This window comes from Antedon mediterranea, chromosome 9 (assembly GCF_964355755.1).
Source record: "Antedon mediterranea chromosome 9, ecAntMedi1.1, whole genome shotgun sequence".
In the NCBI taxonomy this organism is placed as follows: domain Eukaryota; kingdom Metazoa; phylum Echinodermata; class Crinoidea; order Comatulida; family Antedonidae; genus Antedon; species Antedon mediterranea.
The window spans coordinates 23,585,340-23,611,493 of NC_092678.1; the positions used below are offsets into that span (position 1 = coordinate 23,585,340).

The 26,154-nt window shown below is 34.3% G+C and overlaps 3 protein-coding genes across 4 annotated transcripts in view; 2 read left to right on the forward strand and 1 right to left on the reverse strand.

Annotated features, from left to right (window-relative positions):
- LOC140059561 (ataxin-10-like) overlaps nt 1-26,154 on the forward strand; it is a 78,949-nt gene that overhangs the window by 33,943 nt on the left and 18,852 nt on the right. For both annotated transcript variants that reach the window (XR_011847227.1, XR_011847226.1), the window contains exon 8: nt 18,228-18,320. The gene's annotated coding sequence lies outside the window, so the exon portion shown is untranslated. The remainder of the gene's footprint in view (nt 1-18,227; nt 18,321-26,154) is intronic.
- The window catches only part of LOC140059564 (protein Wnt-5b-like), a 41,155-nt gene continuing 17,804 nt past the window's right edge, over nt 2,804-26,154 (reverse strand). Inside the window, exons 3-6 of the mRNA XM_072105512.1 lie at nt 16,653-16,919; nt 10,955-11,223; nt 8,055-8,347; nt 2,804-4,669 (exon numbers count right to left, since the gene is read on the reverse strand). Coding sequence (XP_071961613.1) covers nt 4,211-4,669; nt 8,055-8,347; nt 10,955-11,223; nt 16,653-16,744 — 1,113 coding nt within the window. The 5' untranslated portion in view covers nt 16,745-16,919 and the 3' untranslated portion in view covers nt 2,804-4,210. The remainder of the gene's footprint in view (nt 4,670-8,054; nt 8,348-10,954; nt 11,224-16,652; nt 16,920-26,154) is intronic.
- On the forward strand, nt 23,287-25,999 carry LOC140059562 (F-box/LRR-repeat protein 14-like). The gene has a single exon (XM_072105511.1). The coding sequence runs from the start codon at nt 23,328-23,330 to the stop codon at nt 24,516-24,518; it is 1,191 nt and encodes a 396-aa protein (XP_071961612.1). The 5' UTR covers nt 23,287-23,327; the 3' UTR covers nt 24,519-25,999.

Here is a 26,154-nt window from a genome sequence, read left to right on the forward strand (position 1 = left end):
CATCTAATTTGCTTGTTGTACATGTACAGGTTCAGGTCCCGTGGGACAAATGACAATTGTGGCATGTTGTCCAATATCCTAGGCCTAGCCCTGGACAAGGGGGTCGATGTCCATGCGTTTACGTTAAAAGTGGTCAGTCCACGGCCGACCGGAAACTCTCTATTAAGTTTACATAGGCTTAGACCCAATTACCTGAAAATAACAGACACATTTAAATTCCTACACTTCCGTTAACTGCTATAATGCAGGACCTGTGTTTCTGTTCAATTTCTGCATGTCAGCCGCTTTTAAAATAGTTGACTTAAATAGTTATATAGGCCTAACTTAAGTTTTAGGCATACCAATCTTAAATATCTTTTTTTTAACCCCTAGTAGTCCAGCGCCAATCTTACTGGAAAATATTTAAGGAAAACGTTAATTTACGCCTAGGCCCAGAAACCCCCTTTTTTCTTCTTGTCAGAAGACCATTACAATAATTATTTTTACTTAGTGATGAAAAAAGTTTTGATCACGTGACTCTTTTAAGAAAGTTATGAAACAAAAGAGGGCGCTCTTTCAAAAATATAAGCTGCGGTTGCATCTTTGGAGTCCAAAATTCAATAAACTATCTATTAAGAGGGACATCTTCGGGACTCAACAAATTGATCTTGATTTTAAAACATATATATCATCTAGTTCGTTTCACTGTCCTTGAAAATGTTTTCTTAGTAGGGGTGTCACCTGAATGTGTTTGTCCCAAAGGTACGTGAGTTCTACTTTCCTGTAATTGTTAACGTCCTATACAGTCATAATCATCTTAATTTTTCTCATTATTTTCTTTAATTTTGTTGTGTCACTGGCAGTAGAGTGCATGGTACCATATATTATATTATATATTGTGATAGGTACAGAGTGTGACCTTAGTTATATCAAATGTGTGAATATTGTTTTTCTGGGTCATGCATAAAATACTATATAATGAGTCGGCAATTTTTCCATTCATTCATTGTTAATTAAGGTTGTACGAACACCGGCCCTTCACCACCACACCGCCGACAGGTGCTTCTTTAACTAATATATAAGTTCTTTTTAAAATTAGCCAATTGCTTTTGCTTTGTGTTTCGTCAATTCGTACTTTGTCAGTCGGGTTAAGGGTAATTTTATTGAACAAGTTGTTGTTGTACCGTTAATGTTTTAAGTTGTTTCTAATAAAATTCGAGTTGATAAACACATGGACTTTGTGAATTTAGTCCACTGAGTATATTACTCAAAATTAGTCATGTGATATAATGGTGGACAGGACACGTTTGGAACGCATGATATGTACCGTCTGCTCATGGCCGGCGGTATTCTTAACCCAAACTACACTATCACATTTTATGTGACCAAAAACATGTGGTGTGTCCATATATGGCGTTCTAAATTGGTAACTGGTCACCAATAGTCTACCAATGCATATGTTGCTGAATGTGAAATGAAATTCGTCACCAGCAGAGTTAGTTTATGTTATGTTCAAACAAATGTGTTCTTAATGTTTAAAATGTACTATTGCACTCATTGCATGGGATAGTATAGTCACCGTACCATTAGGTGCGTTATTTTGTAAAATTTGACTAAATTACCAGGATGATAGCTTCTTAAGTACTAAGTATTTAACTTAAGGATTAACTTAAAATTGATTTAATTAAATTCATTCCCTTAAGAACACACTGCTCGTATTCAATAGATAATTTGGTTATCTCTGTTTATCAAAATTGGTAACTTACGGGCCAAGTTAAAATCTTTAAGAAAATATGCCGATTCATCGGAAACCTACCATCACTATGATTGCGCACAGTAACATTGTAACGAACTGGTTCGCGTCAACAAACGTCCACACGCGTCAACTTTAACTCAAGTCGGCAGTATAAACAGTTCTGTTAATTGCAGATTGTCTGTACCATGAATGATATGCACTTTTGCTTCTGCCGCACCAATAGCTAGATATTTTTTCTTATGGGGATTAAAAGCACATTGTGTTGATTATGCTTTACTCTCTCAGGGGCATTTTGTATTTATTTTTGGAAGAAAAAGTAGGTTATATTTTTTTTTGTAGAAGAAAAAAAATGTTTAGTTGTATTTACACTGAAAGTTGTTATGAACGAACATTATAGAGGGCAGTAAGTGTATTTTAAGAAACATCAGAACATAGATTCTAACTTATCCATAAACAAATGTTTTCGTTCCATAACACAAACGTTTGTTTGGTGCAGAGTAGAGCCGTTTATAGAAAGTTTGACCAACTTAGTATAAACGCAATTCTTGTAACGTGTAACGCGTAATACGTTTATATGAGATTCTTGTGACGACGAATGCGTCACCATCAGGTTTTCAGGTTGTTCACACGTCTATGGTGATCAGATTCACTGTTTACTGTATTTTGAGTTCAATTCACATATTTTAATTATATAGGTCTACGTATTTTTGTTTTGCTTACATGACTGTTTTCTGACTGTTGACAATGGGGTCTTATAGTGGCCATTCACCAGAATAGGCTAATAGTTAACATTCTCCTATCTAAAGTGAATACCAGTAAGGTGAAATCCTTAAATATTTATTTGAAAACTTAACGAAGTAGCTCGGTTAATTGTGATTGGTCAATAGGGCATATTGGCCTCCTAAATGTATTCTTATAACTCTCTGTCTGTCTGTTGGTCCACGTTTATCAAATATTTTTAAATCATTTTTTTGTCTGTTAGATTCTATCTTATATTCATAATGACGTCACAATAATACAAATTACACAGATTGTGAGGAACTGAAATAAATCGCAGTTTATTAATACTGATATTTTCATCGAAATTATATCAATATTAAATAGCTTTTTTAAAATCTATATTTATTATGAACCTTTTTCATTAAAATTCACAGAACTATAGGTGGCGCTTTCCTCATGTATCAAAACTTTATAAATTAATTTTCATGTTATTAATTGTTATACTTTCATTATTTGTTATTAACTTCTTTCATGCTGACGTCATTGACGATGACGTATTATCATTTATGATGACGTATTGTCATTGATGATGACGTAGTTATACAAGGAATTGGTATGTCTATTTATCATAAGAACACTGTGATGATAATATAAATATATGTATATATAAATAAAAGCCATTAAACATATAGAGTATACTAGTAAATAATAAAATATTAATCACACTTTTGATAATAAATTATTTAACATACTTTTATATAACTGTTGGTTAAAACTACACCGTTATGTACTGTCGTGAGACATCCCAAACCTCTATGTAAATTATATAGCTACTTTTCCTCCCTGAAGATATTCGTATCTGTAAACGGTAATCACAAAAAATCGAAAAATATCATCATCTAGACCATTACTATTACTTAGGAAGAGACATACAGTTAACGCACGCTAACTATCGTATCATCGCCTCACGCGCATCGCGTTCATATTTCTCACTGACATACGTACGTAGTTCCAAGATAAATGATAGATGCTTATTAATAAAGTAGTAAAGTAAACTTCAAATTTAATTTTTGTTTAGAACAATTCGATATGTTTTACTTCTTTACATCTTACAAATATTTTATTATTAATATTAACTACACTGATTTTACACAATAGCAATTTTAAGAAAACGATCAAACTGTACAAAAACTACTATTTACAAACGATAATGACCTTCGTTATGGAAATGATACTAAACATGGCCGTGTGCTGTCCCTTTACAACTCAATAATAAATACATAGTTACTGTGAAGGGACACAGTCTATTGACATCTTTTCTATCTTTTTACATCTATTAAAACATTCAAAACAATGTTAAAATTAATCTAGATAAATATCAGATTGAGCGCGAGCCAACAGTAACAACCATACGAATCACGTCTGCTTTTCTGATGGGGCTTTACATTTTTTTAATATTTAAAATGTCATATCTTATCAGACATTTTCCTTAAAGAATCTCAAATAATCGTTACTGTACCCCCTCTATCGTTGATGCTGCAGTAAAATTATTAAAAGGATGGAACAACCGCCGTTTGATGTGACTCACGTTATGTCCGAATAAAATTATTTCTGTCACAAATAACTGCACCAAGGTGACATAATTAGTCGTGTCTCAAGTGGCGCCCCGTACTCACGCGTCTTCGGTTCGCGTACAAGATGAGCTGTAGAGATGATAACAATATGTACAACTAGATTGATGACGTAATACCCTGCTTATTTACAAATGTAAACATCTTTGATTACTTTACATCGTTTACATTTAACATAACAGCACCATTTAAACTTGCAATTGCACCTTTCGACTAGCTCAACGCGGTACGAATTATACCCCCTCCCACAGCACATTAAATCACATCCGTCAGTCCCAAACGATGTTTTGTTACACTCTCTGCCTTTAGTTCCCAAAGATCCTGTTCTTGGGTTCTTATGACAATAATCCGGCGAATCTTCTAGATAAACTAAATCTTCTTCAGACGGTCGATTAAAACGTTTTTCTAAAATGTCCATCTTGCCTTTCTTGTTGACGCGGACCTTCGACGCTCCGTCGTATTTTTCTTTCAAAATATTTCCAATCATACGAAACGACGGTAATTGTAGCCAGCATGTTGTTAGACTACATGATCCAGACACTCCGTGACATTTACACTGGATGTCAGTCTTTGCGTAGATAGCCTGAAAAAATAACGAAAAGAAATTTAGTAAATTCAGTTTTGCGTTACACCATGTTTTTCCAAAACGAAATGTAAGTAAAGTTGAGAATGTTTCTATAACAACTGTTTTCTGGATTAATGATAAACTAAAAAAGGAATTAGACTACAATGATGACAGTCCGTGACATTACACTGGATGTCAGTCTTTGCGTGAAAAATAACGAGTAAGTAAAGTATTTTTACAACCGTTTTCTGAAGTAATAATAAACTGAGGAATTAGACTACAATGATCCAGACTTTATACGGTATGTTATGAAGTAGAAGTAGATAATACAGCAGCACAGTAGTTGGTTACTATGTAATAAGCAATGTAATTGGCAATTGAGGTGTTAGTAGTATACACGCGATACAGCTGTCAAAATAGTAATTATTATCTGTTTGATTCTCTTAAGTCATCATCAATATTATAAATAATATCACGTATCACAAACACATCTTTTACTTTATCGTAATTATTACAACATTATTGCGTTATCATTGTGATTTATGACAGTATTTATGTTGTACTTTGAACGTTTGTTAACACGCGAACTGCTCTGCTTGATTATCATGCTTCATTTGCCGTACCGTATCGTGTAAAAGAAATTAAAAGCACCGTCAGAGATAACTGGTAATACAGACAGTAGATAAAGTGAAGGAATTAATTTTTTTTACAAGAGAAAAGAAAATCCCTAAAATCTAGCATTATCTACTCATTATACCATAATGGGGACACTTAAGAAGGCAGTTACGAAATCACAGTATATAGTCGACCCTTTACAATAGCTGTACATAACAATAGGCATTACAGCAATATAACCTAATAATTATACGACGTTTATCGCGAACAAAAGTTTAAGCTATCACGACTGACACATTCTAGAAATAAGATGAACAAAATGTATTCAACAAATAGCAAAATTTGTAAATTCTTCGAAAATAGGTATGAAAGGTAAGCACTGTAAAAATAGAATTTTAAACAAATAATACTCGCGTAGCTTTCCATAGACATGGCTATCTATCACATGGGTTTAGATAAACAATTGTAATGGTAACGTCGATCGCCCACTCAGGTTGGCGCATCTTTCAGGCCACTTAACCGGGCTAAATCCTGTCACATCCTGCTGATGCATTTCGGTATAATAATAAACATCCAATGATCATGATAAATGTATAATACGTAGGCTATACCTATTTTCAAATGTCAGAATAGGCAATTGTTATCGTAACACTACAAAAAAAACTGACGCGTGCGTACAAAAGCTGTGGCGTTTTAACATTTTTCGAACGCGCGCGTCAAATACTACTTTAAACTTTTAGATAAAACAGTATTAAGAAATTGGATTGTCATTAGTGAGTATTTTACTACAAGAAATTTAATAGGCTAAAATGTCTCATAATAGACTTTACCATTTATAACTGGAACATTGCGTTTACATCACTACGTTATAGGCCTTCTGTACATACAATAAAGTAAGTTCTCTAGAGACAGAGATATGTACACAGTCGCCAGCTATTCACAAGTTACTTTTTATTTGAATCGTCATTTACACCAGGGTCATCGACCCTACTACAATAATTACGGTATCAAATTTAGACATTAATGTATGTATATTGTGGCACTGGTAGTTGGTGCACATACATTCCAATTCCAAGATCCTGGGTTTTACTCTAAATGTAAGAATTCGTTTTGAATAAAAACCAAATTTAATGTCTGATACAGTAATTTTTTAAGCTGTTTGCTGCATTTCCATATAAGGAATATTATTCGAATTCTTACTGTTCTAAAACATAAACCCATTATCCAATTTAAATCGTGGTAGATTTCCATGGCAACCGGCTGTATTATTGTAGAAAACATTATGAATGATGTAACTATCTATAGATTAGTATTAAATATAAATTCAAGTTAATTATAAAGCACAATCGAGAAACACAAAGAAAATATAGTGAGAAGCGAGCGCGTGATACAAGATATTAGTAATCATTATTGTCATAATGGAGAAATAAAACCCAAAGTTTTACATTACTGAATGAAATGGAGTCGATCCGCTGGGGAATTTATTGCCAACTACAGAGAGCATTGTATGTCTAATACAATGATTTATCGCCTACATTCTAATATAAAAATACATTTAAGATAAACTAGGAATTCTATATGTTATAAAAAGAACATACTATTATTTTGTCCTAGACAGTCACGCAAATGTAACAACGGTCAAAATATCTGGGTGAATCCGGTATATGTTTGGAAGGAGTTAAATTACTTGTGTTTCGCTTACGCCCTTGCGTTACGTCCTATTGGGGACCAAGTTTAAGTGTGTAAATGCAGGCACAGTGTGAACGTAGCTTTAACTCTGCGTATTACTTGTGTTTTGCTTACGCCCTTGCGTTACGTCCTAGTGGGGACCAAGTTTTAGTGTGTAAATGCAGTCAGTGTGAACATAGCTTTTTTTGCTTACGCCTTGCGTTACCGGTACGTCCTAGTGGGAACCCAGCTTTAGTGTGTAAATGCAGGCTCAGTGTGAACATAGCTTTTTTTGCTTACGCCCTTGCGTTACCGGTACGTCCTATTGGGAAGAACCCAGCTTTAGTGTGTACATGCAGGCCCAGTGTGTACGTAGCTGGTTTGATTACGCCCTTGCTTGTGGAAATCCAGCTTTATTGTGTAAATGCAGACTCAGTGTGTGAACATGGCTGCTTTAACTGCGTATTTAACCAATCTCTATTACGTATGTTTATTCCCATCGGAGTAACACTTCTTTACGTTGTTTATTTGTATTTGTTATTCCGGTATTGTTTGTTGTAATTCCAAGAATTATAGTAACCAAATTAAATGTTTGTCACGCAACTTTCTCATCGCCCTGATGACGAACATGTCAACGGGTTAAGAAAACGTACAGGAACTTCCCTCACACACAGGTTCATCACTTGGCAAGTAAACGTGGTGCATACCTTACTAAATTGTTTCCCTTTCTTATAATATACACATTAATGTTACGCAAGTTTTGTTGCAATCCTAATTGCATGTAGAAAAATGGACGAACTGTTAGTAAAAAGATAAATATTTTGGCATATATGGCGTTTCATACGTATTTCAGACAAATATCAAAAAGCCGACCGGTGGACTAATTATAACTAAACATTAAAAAGTAGAGATAGATTGTGGTCATCATAGTATTACTGTACTGTTACTAGTAAATATATTCAGAAGACATTGTGTAGCCAATGCTTTTTATTGCCTGTGCAAGTTATCGCACCTTTTTCCGGTATCTAAAATGTGTTTTTTTGCCTTAGCAAAGAAAATATGTTATTGAGTGATTTATATAATGAAAACATGCAACAAAATGTATAGCACATTCCCTTACCCTTCGTCCTGCCTCGTTGTTATGCAGGTTCATTTTTCTCCGTTTAAATTCTTTTGAACCACTTTCTGGAGTCGACTCTCTTTCTTTGGCATCTACAAAATTCCTGCTGAATTGGTACCCGTATTCAACGTTGTCTCCGCAACCACCCCACAACCATTCTTTAGGGAGATCGTCTGGTCTAGAAGCTCTGCTGCAACCACACGTTTGTAAGCTACCCTCTCGACAGTTTCGACTGATTGAGTTGATGACACCAGCCGCTGAAACCGCATGTGTGAACGCTGCTTCCCGACTAGCTGTAGAAAGACAGGATTAAATGGGTTGATTTAGTCTATGTTCCAGACGGAGTTTTGAATTAATATTAGTAAAAAGATAAATATTTTGACACATATGGCGTTTCATACGTATACTACGGTACTTAAGCTTGTATTTCAGAAAAACATCGAAAAGCCTCGAAATAGGGTTGATTTATAGGCATTGTAACTGGTTGGTTGGTTAGTCTGTCCAGTAAATTTATAGATCTACTATAGAGTTAGATTTAGTTAAACAATTTAAACTGTGGGTATCTGAAGCGACAAGTGTAATGGAAATTACCGACACTCTGATAAATGAAATTAGGTTTACATTTATTTGCCTTTCGGCGTTCCATATCACTATCACTATTTTTCTGAGCCCATTAATAACTGCACTTTATAAGTTTATCATGTAACCGTTCATACAGTATGTATCAATTTCCACCATTACTCTATAAATAGTTATAAAAGTTGCAATCGTATTTTCAAAAGTAAGTATATAGGCTATGGTGAAGAACTGTAAATAGACATGGCACCGTCGGTCCTATTCGTTTGAAGTTTTCACAAATGACCACTTGACGATTGCCAATTTATACTATTTAATTTGATAAGCCTATACATAAAGACATTGCAAGTTAGTCGTATCATGTTATATCTACCATTCGAAAAAAATATATGAAATAATTTTGAACAAGAAAGTCATTGTACTTGGAACAAATAGCAAGATTGAGAGGGAAAAGTTACTAAACAATACCCAGTTGATATTTGTCAAGGTGAGAGGGTCCCAGTGGAGTAAAGAAACAAATTGCTGTGAGGGGTTAACACGGTGAACGTTAGCTCAGTGAAAAGGTGACAGCTATGGTTTAGTTTCCGCAACAAAAGATACAACGTTACGTCACAGCTTTTTACAAGCTTCACTGAACATTGCTGGAGGCTCAGTATAGAGAAAATCATGCGTTTTTAATCAGTTAAAAAACATTTTTTCATTAAAATTGTTCCAAAAACATTTTCAACAGATAAATATTTTACAAAATTGCAACTCTATACAAATATTGTTTGATATCCTTTAATGCAGTTTTTTTTTTGGAACGTCAAGAAAGCCATGAAGAAAACAAAATTGTCTTTGATAGAACTCATTGGATTGTGGAGTTTTGGTAGTACTGTAGTGTGTCCATCAATTATTCATTGACATTGACTACAAACAATGGCAAGTTAGATTGATCACTACAAAAGATTAAGTCGGTTACACAAGCAACGACTTGGGGGAAACGTGACCACTTATGTAGAAAGCAGCCTGGTGGGATAATTTGGAGATTTTCTTTAGTAACAAATTACTACCTCGGGGTGGTTTACATTTCGTAGCATTTCACATGTGGGGAATTACAATATTGAAATGTATTGCTCTTTAGGTTCACCTACAGTAGTAATTTATTTATCCTCTCTCCCCCCCCCCCCCCCCCTTAAATGTGTTCATTTTATGTGAGGTACGTTGGGTAGGCCCTACGGTTTTTATATTGATAGTTTTAATGGTGTATTCAATTAATTTACTTGTGTTAAATAGGTGGTCTGAAATATATTATTTCCCTTCAATATCGTCGGTTCTTAATTTTAAACAAGGGGCACTAAAATACCAAAATAAACATAATTGATTGCAACAACGACTGGATAATTATTTTCGGCTTAGGTTATAATCAGGGAGTTGTAATTACAACTCCCTGTTATAAATTATTATATTTACAATGCACGTACAGTATTATAACTTGTATTTACTACAATGTCATGAATAGTGTTTTAAATAACAACAATACGATTGATATTGGACATTTTAAGTCTTAATGCATGCCAGGGATATGTAATCATTCAATATAATTACTATTAAGAACAATCGAATTTTTATAACAGGCAAATAACCCTTAAACAAGAAAATAACATTGAAGTAAATATATTTGATAAAATGTTGGTAAACCATGCTTTACTTAGCCGCTAAATCCTTACAATGTAAGGCTAGGCACGATCTGGTAAGGTCAAGAAACACGTAAGACTAACCATGCCATGGTATGCCAATATAACTGTATTCGCACGTCACGATTTTCTACAATAGCATCAAAAGAGCCTAATCAATGTTTTAAGGATTTTAAAATTGGATTAATCATGATAAATTACTGTTGATAACGCATTTACGAAGCATCAGACAGGACCTCGAATTAATTATTATCCATTCAGTTTAATTAACAAGTAATGGCACGTCTTGTACAACAGTACAGATAATTCAGGACATCCCTTTAATTTGAAATCAATTATTATTATAATGTAGAAGAGCAAGGATTAAACACCGTACAAGGGTCTGAATAGAATTCTACGTGGGAGAAAACCACTTTTTAATTAAGGCTAACAAATAATTAATCCCCTAATCAAAATAGTTTACACCTGTCGTCATACTGTCAATTGTGTAGTTTGTGTCGGTAGTGACCCAAACTTTGAAACGCGCGTTCAAACGTGGATATTAATGGAACGTGTTTTGTACGCGGGCGTTTACATTTTGCACGCGGGCGTGTAAATTGTGTTCGCGTGGTATGTCACCACCGACCATACGTTAAAAAAAATGCTCACCAATTGTCATTACTCTACCAAAAACTGATTCCTGGTCTGACGTGCTACAGTTCCACCTTCGATCCTGGAACTGATACTGGCACTCTTCGATGCCCACCTTAGCCCCTTCACCAATTGGACCCATGTGGTCACTGTACAGATGACAAAGCTTCCGTTGCCCTGGCGATAAGCCAGGTAACTGCGTACACATCTGTTGCGCACCAAATATAAGCAGATCTGGATTTTGTAAAGCTTCGTATTGATTGGATGATGATTCCAATCCAAGTGCCCTATAGAAAAATATAATAATTTAATTAATTTATAATGTTTCAAATAATGATGTTACTGTATGTACTGTACCTTAAGCGTGGTTGCCACTAGCGACGCAACGCAAGGACGTAACGCAACGCAAATTAATTGACCAATCACAAGCGATGGCTTATTCGCTTGTGATTGCTAACTGTCTATAACTTCGCTTGTCATTGGTTAAAACGCTTGCGTTGCGTTTACGTCCTTGCGTTACGTTCTAGTGGGAACCAAGCTTTAGTGGTTACATTCTTGTCTGGTTAAACTTTTAACACTCAACAAGCAACCGAATGCCATACTTGACAAATTAGCTGCCCCTTGAACTACCCTCATTTACCTCACTTGTTTTATGTTCAATTCCTAACATATGTATAAGTTTTGCCACTTGTATTGAGCTTACTATTTTAATAAATAGTGGATGAACCCACTTTGAACCGGCGAGAAATGTTTCACTGTATACTTTACAGTAACAAATTGATACTTAGGCCTATTTTATCTCCAAATAAGAAGAGGTAATTCATGATCTAACGTTTCGAACTGTATTTGAATATATTAGGAATGTATATACGAAAATAAAATATTTATCACACTTGTTAGTGTACGCAGTAGGCTATATGATTTCGTATGACCATTCTATATTAAAGTTAGACTTGCCCCAAGTCTGTATTCATTGTATTTTTGTTATTGTTTTTATTTCGATTTTGTCTGAAAATACCAAGTAGTATATGTATGAAACGCCATACAGTATGTGCAAAAATATTTATCTTTTTACAAATATTAAGACAAAACTCCGTCTGGAACCCAGACTATATTAAAGTATAAACCAACTGAGTTGTGACAAATTATGGCTAATTATCTATATATAAATTTACGTAAGGGCAAAATTCGGTAAATCGCGCGTTATTTCTAGAATGTTTACTCGATGGTATATACAGTTGGTTAGAATCTCGGTACTGATTTAAACCACCAGATGTAACCCTGTTTACTAATTAAATGAGTTAGATAATTAGTTATTGACAATTAAAACGAATTTAGGTTGAACGATTTGTCCCAAATAGTGGTGTTTTCCGACCGTAGTATACACTGTCTAATGGATGTCCTCTTAAAAAATACCTGCACACAATAATACGAGGATGCTTCGCATTTTCCTATCTCCTCCTACGATAATTGTTTTTAATAGCTGAAAACCGGTTGAACAGCTCGAGTACAGCATCATAATGTTGAAGACAGGCCGATTTTCTTAAAAAAATACTATTTTGATAGATTTAATATACAGTACGTTTATACAAATGTATTGATTTGCGATGAATGGAACATTCCAATCTCTCAGACTCCCAGTTTGTAGGTAAATGTATGAGCCCTCCATGGTTTAACACAAGTATGTACATTTATGGGCCCTTTGAGAATAAACTTAAAACTGAGATATACTGTAGCATTGCAATACTTTGACAATATTGTAAATACTGTACGAACCATTTTTGGTCGCCATTTGAATCGAAATTTTCTTACTGTGAATGTGGTTACTGTTTATTGTATTAATTAGTAATTATAAAAAATATAAACGTCGTAGTGGTGTATCGTTACATGTACTTTACTATTTTAATCGACTATACAGGCACAGTTTTAGTTTTTTGGACTCATTTTAAGATAAGTTTCTCCTTCGGAAGTAGGCCTAATTCCCAGTGTGGTAATTTTAGTTGACTACATTAATCATCGTGTCTATTTATTCGTTTCTGAAAACGACAATGTATTTATAATAGTCCTGCGGTACGTACATTTGAAATCGCCAGTTTTTTTACGCTGAAATTACAGTACTGTGTATTCGAGAACCATCTGTGAACACGACCTAGTTTTAACTAATTATTGTTGGCATGTAATCGATATTTAATAGGGTTAATTTTCTGTTACTAAGAGTTAATCGATATATTTAAGTGTCGTTCAGGTCCCAATCATACACCTGATCAATAGGTCTAATTACGGGACGTCCTGAAAAGGTGTAAGGCGTTCGTTACTTTTTCCTATGTTTTTTGGGATTCCTGCAACTTAAAATAAATGTTTACGACGAACGTACGTCGTGATGTGTGCCGCTTTTGAAAAAGCATTTGATTTTATAAATCAACTCCACAATATTGTACACCCTGGTTTCCCCCAGAAATGCTGGTGGTACAATATATTCCGAATTATATTTTTAATGATTAAAAAAGCAACTTTGGACCAGAAGAAAATGGTGGCTTTGAGTGAGTTTCCTTTCCTATTTTCAGAGTTCAGTGTTGGGGAGAGGCAGACTGCTAGAGATGCACTGACTGTACTGTATTTTTTATTTTTTTATTAAAAAATACACAGAATATTTCTTGAAAATGTCCTTTTAAAGAAAATATTTTTAAACATTATCTTTTAAAATACAGCACTTTTAAGAATCCACAGTTTGAAAGTTGAAAATATACGTTTTTAGAAAGGTTGTCTAATATTTTACCATTGATGTTTATCTGAAATTCATAGAAAATGCTCACGATTCTACAACACAAATGTCAATCACATAACCTCAATATTTGTTGTTGGTGAACAAAGTCAATATCTTTGAATAATTTAAGTGTTAAGCTGTAGTTTAAACAGTAAAGTAAAACAATACAAAAGAGTGTATTGCAAGTTGAATAAACTAAGCGGTTCTTCTGTTGTACATGCTAATTCTAGATACAGTAAGTTTATGCTTAAAGTTGATCACAAGATATTTGGTAAACAATCCACTTCCTTTCAACATGTAAAATAAATATAATTAGTACAACAACAAAAAAAGATTGTGCAAAGATTGCCATTTTGTAACCAGGCCAAGATAATTGTTTAGTAATTATGATGGATAGACCAATTGTTTTGTTCACTGCATTTCTAATGGTTTATTGTTTTACTCAAAGAATTATTTTACCCATGGAGTACTGTATAATAAGTCCAACATTGGAGAAATAAGTTAACTAACTAACTTATTTCTTCATGGTCCAACCAAATGGAAATATACACTGAAATACCAAAACGTGTCAATTCAGAAACAGTCTAAATATACAGTATAATAAATAGTAATAAGTGACAACCCTAAGTATACTGTAGGTGTCAACAACATTACGGCTAAAATCTACCAACACTTTAATTTGTTTTTTAAAATGTTATATTCTCTCCTCTGAATGAAATTAACTATGGGTACTCTTGGGATTCTGTACTAGAAAAAAACATGTCTGTCTACCCGATGATACCAAGGACATGTGTTAAGTAATGACTAAAGTATTAATTATAGTTTAGTCAATTTTAATTAAATGTTGATAGTGTTTCCATTAAGTCTTTGGTTAACTATTTACAGTAAGTACTTACGATAGGCTTAATCCGATTCAGCTTTTAAAACATGACACAAAAGCATCGAGTTACCGATAGTATAGACCTGTATGCAGTAATTCAGTTAAGTTTGTCTTGTTGTAGGCCTATTGTCTTTTTGGAAACCGAAAAGGGTTTCACAAAGTCTATCAAACAACCCGAGAATGTGTATGCCAGTCCACGTTATTGATAAAATGTTTTCAGCTAGGCCTACCATGTACAGTATAAATCATTGTTTGCAACTGGTTCCTCAATAGAGCGCATAACGGTAACTTTATTTGATCAACTGAATATATTATATCTGATTACGCCTGAACATTTTTATTGTTTTCTTTATTACCGATACAAAGTTTCTAAATACAAATTGTAGGCCTTGTTATTCTCATTCTACTTATGTACTGCTTATTTAATGTTTATTTGTTTTGCAACTGATTCCGCAATAGACCGCATACTTTAACTTTATTTGATCAATTGAATACAGTGTCTGATTAAGCCTGAGCATTGTTTTCTTTACCGAAGTTTCAAAATAAAATGTTTAGGCCTTGTTACAGTGTTCCCATTCTACTTTTGTATAGGCCTAAGTAACTGCTTAAAGTTTAATTTATGTTTTCTAAAGTATTAAGACGTTTATGGTATCTCGTAAAGATGAAAACGAGGCTCCGGTGATTAGATTTTGTTGGTGTATTATCTCACCTTGCTAACGTCTCTGTCAACGGTGTCTTATTTACTGTCTATAAGTTGGATGTCAAACTTGTTAATATCAAGACGTGTTGCTTTAAAATATTACTGTTGGTGAAATAGTTACTGTTCAGGGGGTAATCTAACGAGTATTAAGTATAGATATATTTTGACCATGATGTTTGGAGAAAAAAAAGAAAGAAAACAGTTATCTTTTAAAACAATATTAACTTACTAAGAAAAAAACCCCGCCTACAATGTTTGGTGTATGTAACCTTTGTGGTGAAATAATTTCGCAGGTCTCTGTGTTTACTAACGCTACAGAATTGGCATTTTGAAACAACAAAACGTGATATTCTCTTGTTTTATATGTGATTAGTTATTATTAGAGTCATTCACTGACAGATTTTAATCTGATGTTTTCCGACACAATAGCTATATACATGATCATACTGTTCGGGCTTACTTTATAATTGCGTCAAGTGGTACATTATTTACCAATCATGTTTTGTTGTTTTATACTTCACACTCAGTAATATTGTTTGTTGCTATGCTTGCTATGTTTATTGTTGTCAAGTAAAGGATTATGGATGGTTTAATATTTCGAGATTTCATTCCTCGATGGTCAGAGTACAGTATTTAACTGTCCGGATTTCCCAAATGTTCCTTTTTAGATTGTTGTTTTTGTTACTTTGTTTGATATGTCAGTGGTGTATTTTTTTAAAGGAATCTCACCTCGTAGGCCTATTAATGGCAAATCATTCAATGGTTTACCCAACAAGTTATACAAATTAGGGCCTACAAAAAAAAACAACCCTGGAGGTCCGTGATAAAACTATGGAAACAAGAGAAAATACCCTGTACATATTTTCACCAATTAAACAACAGGAAAAAAGAAATAGTTTCAGTAAACATTTACAAACAGAACTCAACGATTCTGGCATAACAACTGTCAATTGTAAGACATTAATAAACTTTCTTTTGTGTTTTTAGCTAGAAACAAAAGGGAGCAATTGAAATATAAACAATGCACTGGTAACGCCTAACTGACTTTAGTAATGCTTGCTTAATTTATTTCAGAATGGGCCTCATCACAGACCTATTACTTACTTAAAATAGGCCTATAACTGTACTTTATTAATACGACCCATTACATAATAATGGATCGATCCCATAATAATTAATATATGATCTGACACGGGGTACGATTTACAAACTTGATGAAAATAAAATCCTATTTTTGTATATTTCGTTGAAATGAGTTTAACATTTATTTATTTAAGTTCTATCCTACCATGCGCACTTATTCTGTCTATTTGTTGTTATACCTCAAAAGCTACTATTAAAAGAACCCATACTTAAGTAATGTTATACTTACCACCACGTCGCATCCAGACTTTGTGAAGTGTGGCTTTGAGGGAAAAGTAAGATAATAAATATCCACAGAAACTGGGCCAGCTCAGATGCCATATTTTTTTTTATAATTCTTCCTTTCAATAATCCTTCGAATGTCAATAATCTTATGACGATTGCATTTGTATAAATCCTCGTTAGTAACTACTTCGTCGCCGTGATAATCCCACAACACGTCCAATGACAATTCCTGTCCCCCAGTTCCGTTTGGTTACTGCTGCCGCTGCACACTCTGAAAGATTAATGACGTCATAATTAGTCTCCGTCCAGAGGTGGTTTACGTCAATAAACATGTCGCAAACATAGGTGGCGTTCTGATGATTTGTGTAGTACCTGCGTGTTAATGGGTATTTGGTATCGGTGTTGTAAGTTGATTGGATACTGTATTAAATTTAACTTTCATCAAATAATTTTGACTTAACATCAATATACAATATATACGTTCGGCAAATACATTTAACTAAATTGCAAACAAAACAAACATGATCGTCTGTGCCAGTAATTTGTGTCTCTTTAAAAATTCTTCAAAGTTATAAACTAAATTTATTTGACTGCTTTTTAAACTGTGAATATAAATAAGATTATCCCCGGACGCCGAAAGAGTAGTATTTTCCGAAAATGTGGCATCTCTCTTTCTAGCTGTACGTTTACTTTATGTCAACTTTTTGATTTAGTATTTCTTTTATTTCATAAGAGAGAGGGCAAGCCAGTAGGCCTACCTTTGGATCCGATATAGATACTATACTGTTTTAGGTTTTTCCTTAATAGTATTTCCTATGAGAGGACAGCCAGTAGGCCTACCTCCTTTGGATCCGATATGGATACTATAATGTTTGTTCCACGCTGGAACTACTACGAGACCTATAAAATACAAAATCAACATTTTTCTTAAGTTATCATGCAATATGTTTTTGTTTATCGTACTATGACCTAACTCCCTTTAGATAAGATGGTGTATGTGGGTCAATGAATCAATATTAATTTTCAGTATCAGTTAGGCCTATCAATGTGCTATTTATTTATCTTTTTGATAAATTATGGCACGATCATTTACATTTGTATACGTTGAATTGTGTTTATATATTTTATGTTGTTTAAGAAAATAAAAATTGGATAGGGAGAAGCTGAGAGGGATACGCACCACCACAAGCCCCTCATGATACCGTTTCGTCTGCATTTCTGCCCAAAAGATTTACTTTAATCTCACCATCTGTGACGTAATACAATTACAGTGACGTTTGGAAGGGGGATGGGGGGGGGGAGGCAAAGGGGTTTAACTTGCATAACTTGTAACTCTTTTAATCCACGTATTTGCTGTATTGTTAGGCCTACGCAGGCATACGTCATCGTTATAAATTTAACAAAGTTTTAACCAAGTATTTTAATTGGCATTGATATATGTATTTTACAATTAAATTTTCTGATGTTGACCGCACGTACATATATATTAACCTTTGAACTTTTCCCTGGTGACGATTCATTTTATAGCTGTCATAGGTGTGATAAAACATTTAAAACCTATCATGTTTGTATTTTCCAGGGAAATTCTGTACCGTCGATGTACGAAAAATAAGTTCGAATGAATGCTGCCCTCAATGTCGGAAATGTTGAAACTCCCACACGTTGTATTGCGGTAAGTTATGACGATGAAAGATTGTACTTTTTAGATTTTCGGCCAAAAAATATATACTTGTTAAGCGTCAACCTCTGAATAAATAAAAAAAAAACACTATAGTCTTATTTGTATTACCATTTTTACATAAACTGATACCAACATGTAGCCTACAAATGAATGATACAAACATTTTCAACTTCAAGAAAACCATTTAGCTTAATGCAATGAAATTGAATTTTTAGTTGTGTTTTTTGGTCATTTAAAAAAGGTTAAATTAAAAAAACAGAGGCGGCTCGAAAATCAAGAGAGGGAGGTGACGTTTAATTTAAGTATATATTTTTTGGTCTTATCTTGGTTGCAGTATTTGTAATATGTTCTTTTAAATGTTTTTACCACACCGTTTACCTTAAACGGATAGCGTTTAGGTGTCACGCGTATAAGTCTTCGTCTATAGTTTACATCCACGGGCCTGGAAGCACTGTAGGCTTACTGTCATTTGACCGTACTTTGACTAAAAAAATCCCACGAGATGTTCCGCACTCTGCACTCAGTGCTGTAGGCCTAATTTGTTATTTCACTAATTATACAGATTCCTCTCACGCAACGATTTAGACGTCGGGTTATGATAAGTCGACGTAATCAAAGCGTAAGGAGTACCGGTACGTTGGGCATGGGCTTGGTTGACCAATCACAAGCAAACATTCGGATAATGCATCGCTGTGATTGGTTAAATTGCTTACGTCGCGCTTATCTCGGAGCTTGGTTCCCACTAGAACGTAACGCAAGGACGTAAACGCAACGCAAGCGTTTTAACCAATGACAAGCGAAGTTATAGACAGTTAGCAATCACAAGCAAATAAGCCATCGCTTGTGATTGGTCAATTCACTTGCGTTGCGTTGCGTCGCTAGTGGGAACCACGCTTTACGTCCTAATCACCAACTTTACGGTATCAGATTACGTAATATGTGCGTTTAATAGTTAAGTGTTCACACAATACAGGAACCATGATTTCGTAATTCACGACTAAATAGCATTGGCCTACTACATGGTCTGGAAGTAATCTTGTAAGGGCTTATCTTTCACCGGCATGAGGCTTGTTGGCTGACCCCTAACTTTACTTCTGACTGTTGCCCTCGAGTAAATTTTCCACATTCTGTGGACTCGAAAGTTTGTTAGAATCTTGATGATCCAGGAGGAAAATGAAAGAAATCTTAAGGTTGATTTATTAGATTATTTTAGTCAATCGTACGGTTATTATGGAAGAAGAAAACACGGAAAGAAAGAGCATAACTGTGGAACATTGGCCCATAGTGAAGGAATTTCACGAACCTGAGAACATGGATGCATTAGTCCTAAACACTGGTGATCAAACAGAATGAGTACCGTTTATTTGAAAGAGCGTTATAAAAGTTTGAAGATATGTTTTCTATCTAATTAAAAAAAAACAAAAAACAAAAATCAAATTTTAAAAATAAACCGTAATTTAATACGCCCACTCAATCCTGAATCAGCATGACATTATATCTTTGATTTGTAAGATTAATAAAAAGCTAGAAAGACATATTTTGGGGAGAAAAGATTGACTTAACGATGTCTTTGTTTATCAGAGAATGGCTGCTGCCCGGGAAGCACCCGTGTGACTCACAACCTCCCGGTATAGTATGCGTGGTGGTTAGTTGATAGCCTTTACCTACTCCACTAACCTTAAAACGCATCACCACCCACAACCTCTAACGAATTATATAACTTCCGTATCCAAACCCAGACACTGTTGTCAATCAGAATTAAGATAAATTAATAAATTGGCAATACTCCCCGACCTGTGAAACCGATCTAGTCGGTAATAAAAATGGCCTTTGACAAAAAATGAAACAAATTGTAAACGCCTAGAACATGGAGTACATACGGCTAATACAGTGTTTGATAATAATAATATCATTCTTGCAGAGTTTTAAAGATATAAGAGGAAACTTAAAATTTATATATTTAAAAAAGACAATACACAAACATAATAAAATTGTTTATTTATCAAAATGATTATGTTTTGAAATGAAATAAAGGTGAGTGAACCTCACAAAAGAGAAAAAAAATCTCATTCAAACGTGGTTTAATTAGGAAGATAAAAAGAAGATTTTAGCACATAACTGTAAAAGTCGAAATATTTCGTAACCCGGTGATTACGTATAGGCCTACACCATTTGAAAAAAAACAAAATTTAAGTGAACCAAATTTTACGACTGAGTCACTTAGGTCCAAAATATAATTTTTTAAAAGAGCAAAGGCGCTCATTGCTTTATGTTGTGGTTAAATGTGTCATAAAAACTCAGCTAAAATTCTTCTGTCAGTGTCTACCTAAGAACAACGCTAGCATAGATCTGAAGTGTGTGGTAAGCCGCGGAAACGTAGTAGTAGCTTGTTCCAAATCAATATTTTAAGGCAAGAAGGGGAACCCAGATCAATAAACAGACACGCGCCATATTGAATATGATATCCCATCTAATCTACATCATCCAGTTGGCATTAAATTAATGAAATAATTTTAAAAAGCAATATTGCATGGTATGAGACGCTTATTTAAAGAGTACATACCACCGGTACACACATTGAAGTGTTCAACGCCGGGCGGCGCGTACGTTCAAACGCGCGCGATCGACACTGACAAAAATGTGTGAAACTCGAGCGGTTGAATTTGTGTAGGCCGCGCCTACAAGAAGTCTTCAAGATAGTTTAACAGAGCCATGTATAGGCAAATTTCCCCCATTACTCATTGGGTTTGGAATACATTATTATTGCATTTCCCTACCGATAATATACCACCTACCTACTGGCGATTCCTTAATGAATGATCTCATAGACAATGAACAAAAAATATATATGCAGTCCTTAGGCCTATTATAAGTGATAAGATTAGTAAGTGTACAGTATAAAGTGGTAACGTTATGGTCCAAGTCGGTATGAGTTGGTTATACCTTTATTGTATAGGCTATGATGCAGGGCATTGTATGTGTATAACAAGGACACGAATAGGCTACTATATAAAACAAGAAAATTAAAAAAGAAAGGAAAAAAATAATAGATTTAAAACAAATTTGCAAGTCACAAATTAATTCGTAAAACGGTAGATATTTTAGCCCGATAACGTATTATCTTCTGATGCAGGTTTTGCGCCTGCGTAATTCTAAATCCTGCCGCATCATTCTTGAAAGCGTAACTCATTTAGTCTTTGAGCAGAAATTTCCTGACTGTAATTTCGTCCCAAATAATCTAATTATTGTGATTACTAGGCCTCTAGATTTCCAATGCTGCTTTACCGTATGGTCATGCCTAAGACAGGATAACCCCCAACATGAGCAAAGTGGCAGGTGGGCACCTTTAATTTTCAGGCTTGTGCCATTTTCTTTGGCATTATTATATTATAGAATTTACTCATATAACCAATCTTGCGATATAACCGGCCTATACGTACATATCCAATACCGTATATACGCGTATAAAACCGACACGCTCAAAGCAGATGAACGCGCGCGTAAACTAATGTTATTTCACGCGCTTTAAAAGACTTTGGAGCATAATTGTTTAAATAGCCGTGCATTATAATATGATACAGGTGTAACATTATGTTTATTATCTTTAATAACATCGATATACTGTAGTTTCAAAATGGCATTATAGAACGGTAATGATGGCTCACCTTCATTAAAATATGGATGATATACGTGCCAATCATAACCACATCCGCCTCCTTAAAAAGAAACAAGGGGGTTTACAGCTTACCGCTAGCACGGCATCATGACTCTGGGAGTTCGTATTCCCAAACATCCATAACTTTAGGCTATAAATAATCTAGGAATCATTGGGATAATCGAAGTAGGATGTCGTTGTAATGTTTTATTTATGATGCCGTTGTTTTTCATCATCTATTTTTGTTTATCGCTGATCTAAATCGAGGAAGGCTTTTCGAACTTGGAACAAATATTTTAATAATTTATTTACAATGTTGGTTAATTGTGCCAAGTCATCATGTATTCGATTCATATCTTTTCTGTCACGACTGATTATCATGGATATAGTGCAGTGGTATAATGATAACCAGTCGATGTATATTATAGAAAAATAGACATATTTATAAATAAAAATAAAAATAAAAAATAAAAATAAAATACTGGAATTCAAATAACGCATAGTAAATATAAATTTCCCGACCAAAAATTGTGGTAATGATGATCTTTTTTTTTTTAAAATAGAACGCTTTTTAGAAATAATACGGTAACGCTTTAAAATACGCTGGAACATAAATGCCATTTTCAACATAGATAATGTATAAGCTTAACAAAAAATAAAGATAGAAAAAATAAGACGTGGAAAATGTTAACATTGATATTTGATATAATAAAAAACTTGAAAGAAAAAGAAAACTGCGAATTGTTAAATAAAAAAATATATCTGTACGCCTATTTAGAAACAGTTTTATGTTTAAAAGTCAATTATGACTTTTATGTGTTTAAAAGTGTTTTCACCAATGAATAAATTAAGAACCAAATTAAGAACATTTTGTGGCTAAACCCGCTTAAATTATAAGAACATTTGGTGAAAAATCTACTGGTTTTTAATATAGTGTAGTTTAGTCAAGTAAACAGAGGCCTACTTCTTCCTCGCTTGTGAATTGGTTCGTTGTTCAGAGGCATATTTTTCAATACAAAGCAAATTGTTATTTTATTAAAAGTCTAATCGCTAATCGCTACATAAATTAGATAAGTTTATCAACCAATAACTATTAACAATTCTTGAGTACTCTAAGGAAAATCTATTCAAACGCGATAATATATAATGTAAATCCACTCCATAAGTTCCTCCACTGATGGTAATGTAAACCAGTTGTTGTTTTACTTAACCAATCACAGACCGGTACGAGACTCACGTGGCCCAGAAAAATGCCTAACCACGTGACATCATAGAGTGAATGTTTTTCAGCTGCCGCGTCGCAGGCCGCTGGTGGGCCGTGTGTGTGGATTGCTCAGTTTAAAATGTCCGCTGAAATACACATTTCATGTTTATTTCCCGAGATTTTGGCAATGATATTTAGCTATTTAGATGTACGTGAAAAAGGTAGATCTGCCCAGGTGTGCCGGGCTTGGAGAGACGCTGCTTACCATCGGTCCGTTTGGAGAGGCGTTGAAGCTAAGCTTCACTTACGAAGGGCGAACCCGTCTTTGTTTCCTAGCTTAGTCGCCCGTGGTATTCAACGAGTTCAAATCCTGAGCCTAAGACGAAGCCTGAGTTATGTTGTACAAGGAATGCCTAATATCCAATGCTTGAATTTGAGTGGATGTTATAATTTAACTGATAATGGACTAGGACATGCGTTCACACGACTGATACCATCATTGACTGTTTTGAATTTAAGTCTTTGTAAACAAATTACAGATTCTAGTTTAGGACGAATAGCACAAAATCTGAAAGGCCTTGAATATCTCGATCTTGCCGGGTGTAGCAATATTACAAACACAGGACTGTTATGGATAGCATGGGGCCTACCGAAATTGAAACATTTAAATTTACGGAGTTGTCGACACATTTCTGACATGGGAATCGCACACATTGCTGGTGTCAGTGGGAATGAAAGTGAAGGGAATAAATTGTTGGAGGTTCTTGTATTGCAAGACTGTCAAAAGTTAACGGACTCAGCGTTATCGAGCGTGGCAAGGGGGTTACTTCGTCTACGCAGTGTTAACTTAAGTTTCTGTTGCGGTATCACAGATACCGGTATGTTGGACCTGTCTAGAATGCCTAGCCTACGAGAAGTCAACCTCCGCAGCTGCGATAATATCAGCGATATGGGAATTGCGCATTTGGCTGAATCGGGCTCGCATTTCAACGCCATCGACGTTAGTTTTTGCGATAAAGTTGGAGATCCGGCGTTAAATCATATCGCTCAAGGGATGAAGAATCTTAACAGTATCAGCCTCAGTTCGTGCCAAATTACAGATAACGGTTTGGAGAGACTTGTTAAAAGTTTACAAGAAATAACGACATTGAATATTGGACAATGTGGATTGATCAGCGACCGTGGTCTCGCTCTTATTGCGCAGTATTTAAAACAATTGAAATGTATTGATTTATACGGCTGTACAAAAATTACAACTGTTGGTTTGGAAAAAATTATGCAGCTCCCTTGCTTATCTGTTTTGAATCTTGGTCTTTGGCATAGACGGTAGAAAAAGAAACACAGATTTGTTGAAAGGAGGATATATTAAGCGGGTAAACAAACAGTTTTATTGTTTGAAGAATACTGAAATATTCTAGTGAATGGGTTTTTGAAAGGTTTTTATGTTCTACTATGGCTTTACATCTAATTGTAGTGATCACAATCCAGTATACATAGTTGTTCTGATATTTTTACCCTCGGGGATCAAATAGCAGAGGAGTGGAAATAATAGAGCATGCAAAGTGCATTTTGGGGCTAGCAAACCATGCTAGATCCCCTACAGTCATAGGTCAAGGCCTAACTAAAGCACAGGCTGAAATCAGTTGATGATGATGCAAAATAGTTTATAGTATTTAAAGTAGGGTTTATATCCCTGTATTTAATATTTGTAAAAACGTAAATCGATTAGGCTATTACAATATTGTACATTTAAAAACATAATTATTAATTTTAAACACACATTTCATGAATTGAATGTTATGGTATATTAAGACTTGACTTTATAATATTACAGTATTTCAAGCATGTCAAGCATGGTAAATACCTGTATCAGTGGCTTTGTTTTGACCTATGACCTATTCATCTTATGAAAGGTGGTAGGACAAAAAGGCCTCGTTTGATAATAGCAGAATATAAAAGAGTCTTTAGCAGCATTCAACACACTTTTGTGAGTGTGTTTTAACAAAGTAGTGTGGGCCATTGAGTTATTTAAGCAGTCTTTAAATGAATAGAACAAGCATCATACATACTTTGTGATTACAGTAATTACCATTAGACTGCTATCTATTACTATTAGTGCTATAAAGGACCATGCCAATATCATTGTACTGCATTAACTACAATATTTAGCCTTGTATATATTATATGCAATAATTTAGCAAATCATTTGGTTATCATACACACTCTTTATTGCAGTTAGTGCCTCTTATAACTTATATATTGTTGAAATAAACTAAAGTCATGTTACTGCAGTAAGTGAATGCAGATCAGAATTTTCACATATTATAATAATAATAATTAATATCCATATATTGTTCTTCCAAAACGATTAATTATACAATTTTATTTCATTTTTAATGTTCTTATTAAATGGATTTAAAAAACAAAAACTCCAAACTGGATTTTGGGGTTGAAATTGAAATGTTAGATTCGAAAATATAAATTAATTTCATATTTTATAAATGATTACTTGGCGAGAATAAGTGCATATATTATTATTTTTGCATCTAAAATTTAATTTGAAGCCTTGTAATGCCAAATGGCATTTGATGCCATGTATTGTATTATAATGTTTTGGAAATGTATCCAAAGCTCTGACCAAAGTTTTAATTTTTCAATAAAAATATAAACTTAAGAATATATGACATTTGGAATTTTTATACTTTATTATTAATGTTCAAGTTTGGACAATTATGTGAGTTTAAACACGAGTGGGATATTGTATCGTCGATTCTCTCGTATATTACATTAATCGAAAACAAATTCTTAAACAAAAATGCTTTGGGTGAAAAACTAGTTGATCTTGAGCAGAAATCTACAAACTTAAATGAGAGACAACATACCAAGCCCCCTACGCGTCAAGCACGATAACATTCCTGTACAACTGTCAGGTCAATAGGGCTAAAACTTAAAATCAACAAATGGTG

Excerpts from the sequence above, each read along its gene's own strand:
- LOC140059562 (XM_072105511.1), top strand. The coding sequence starts at position 23,328 with ATGTCCGCTGAAATACACATTTCATGTTTATTTCCCGAGATTTTGGCA.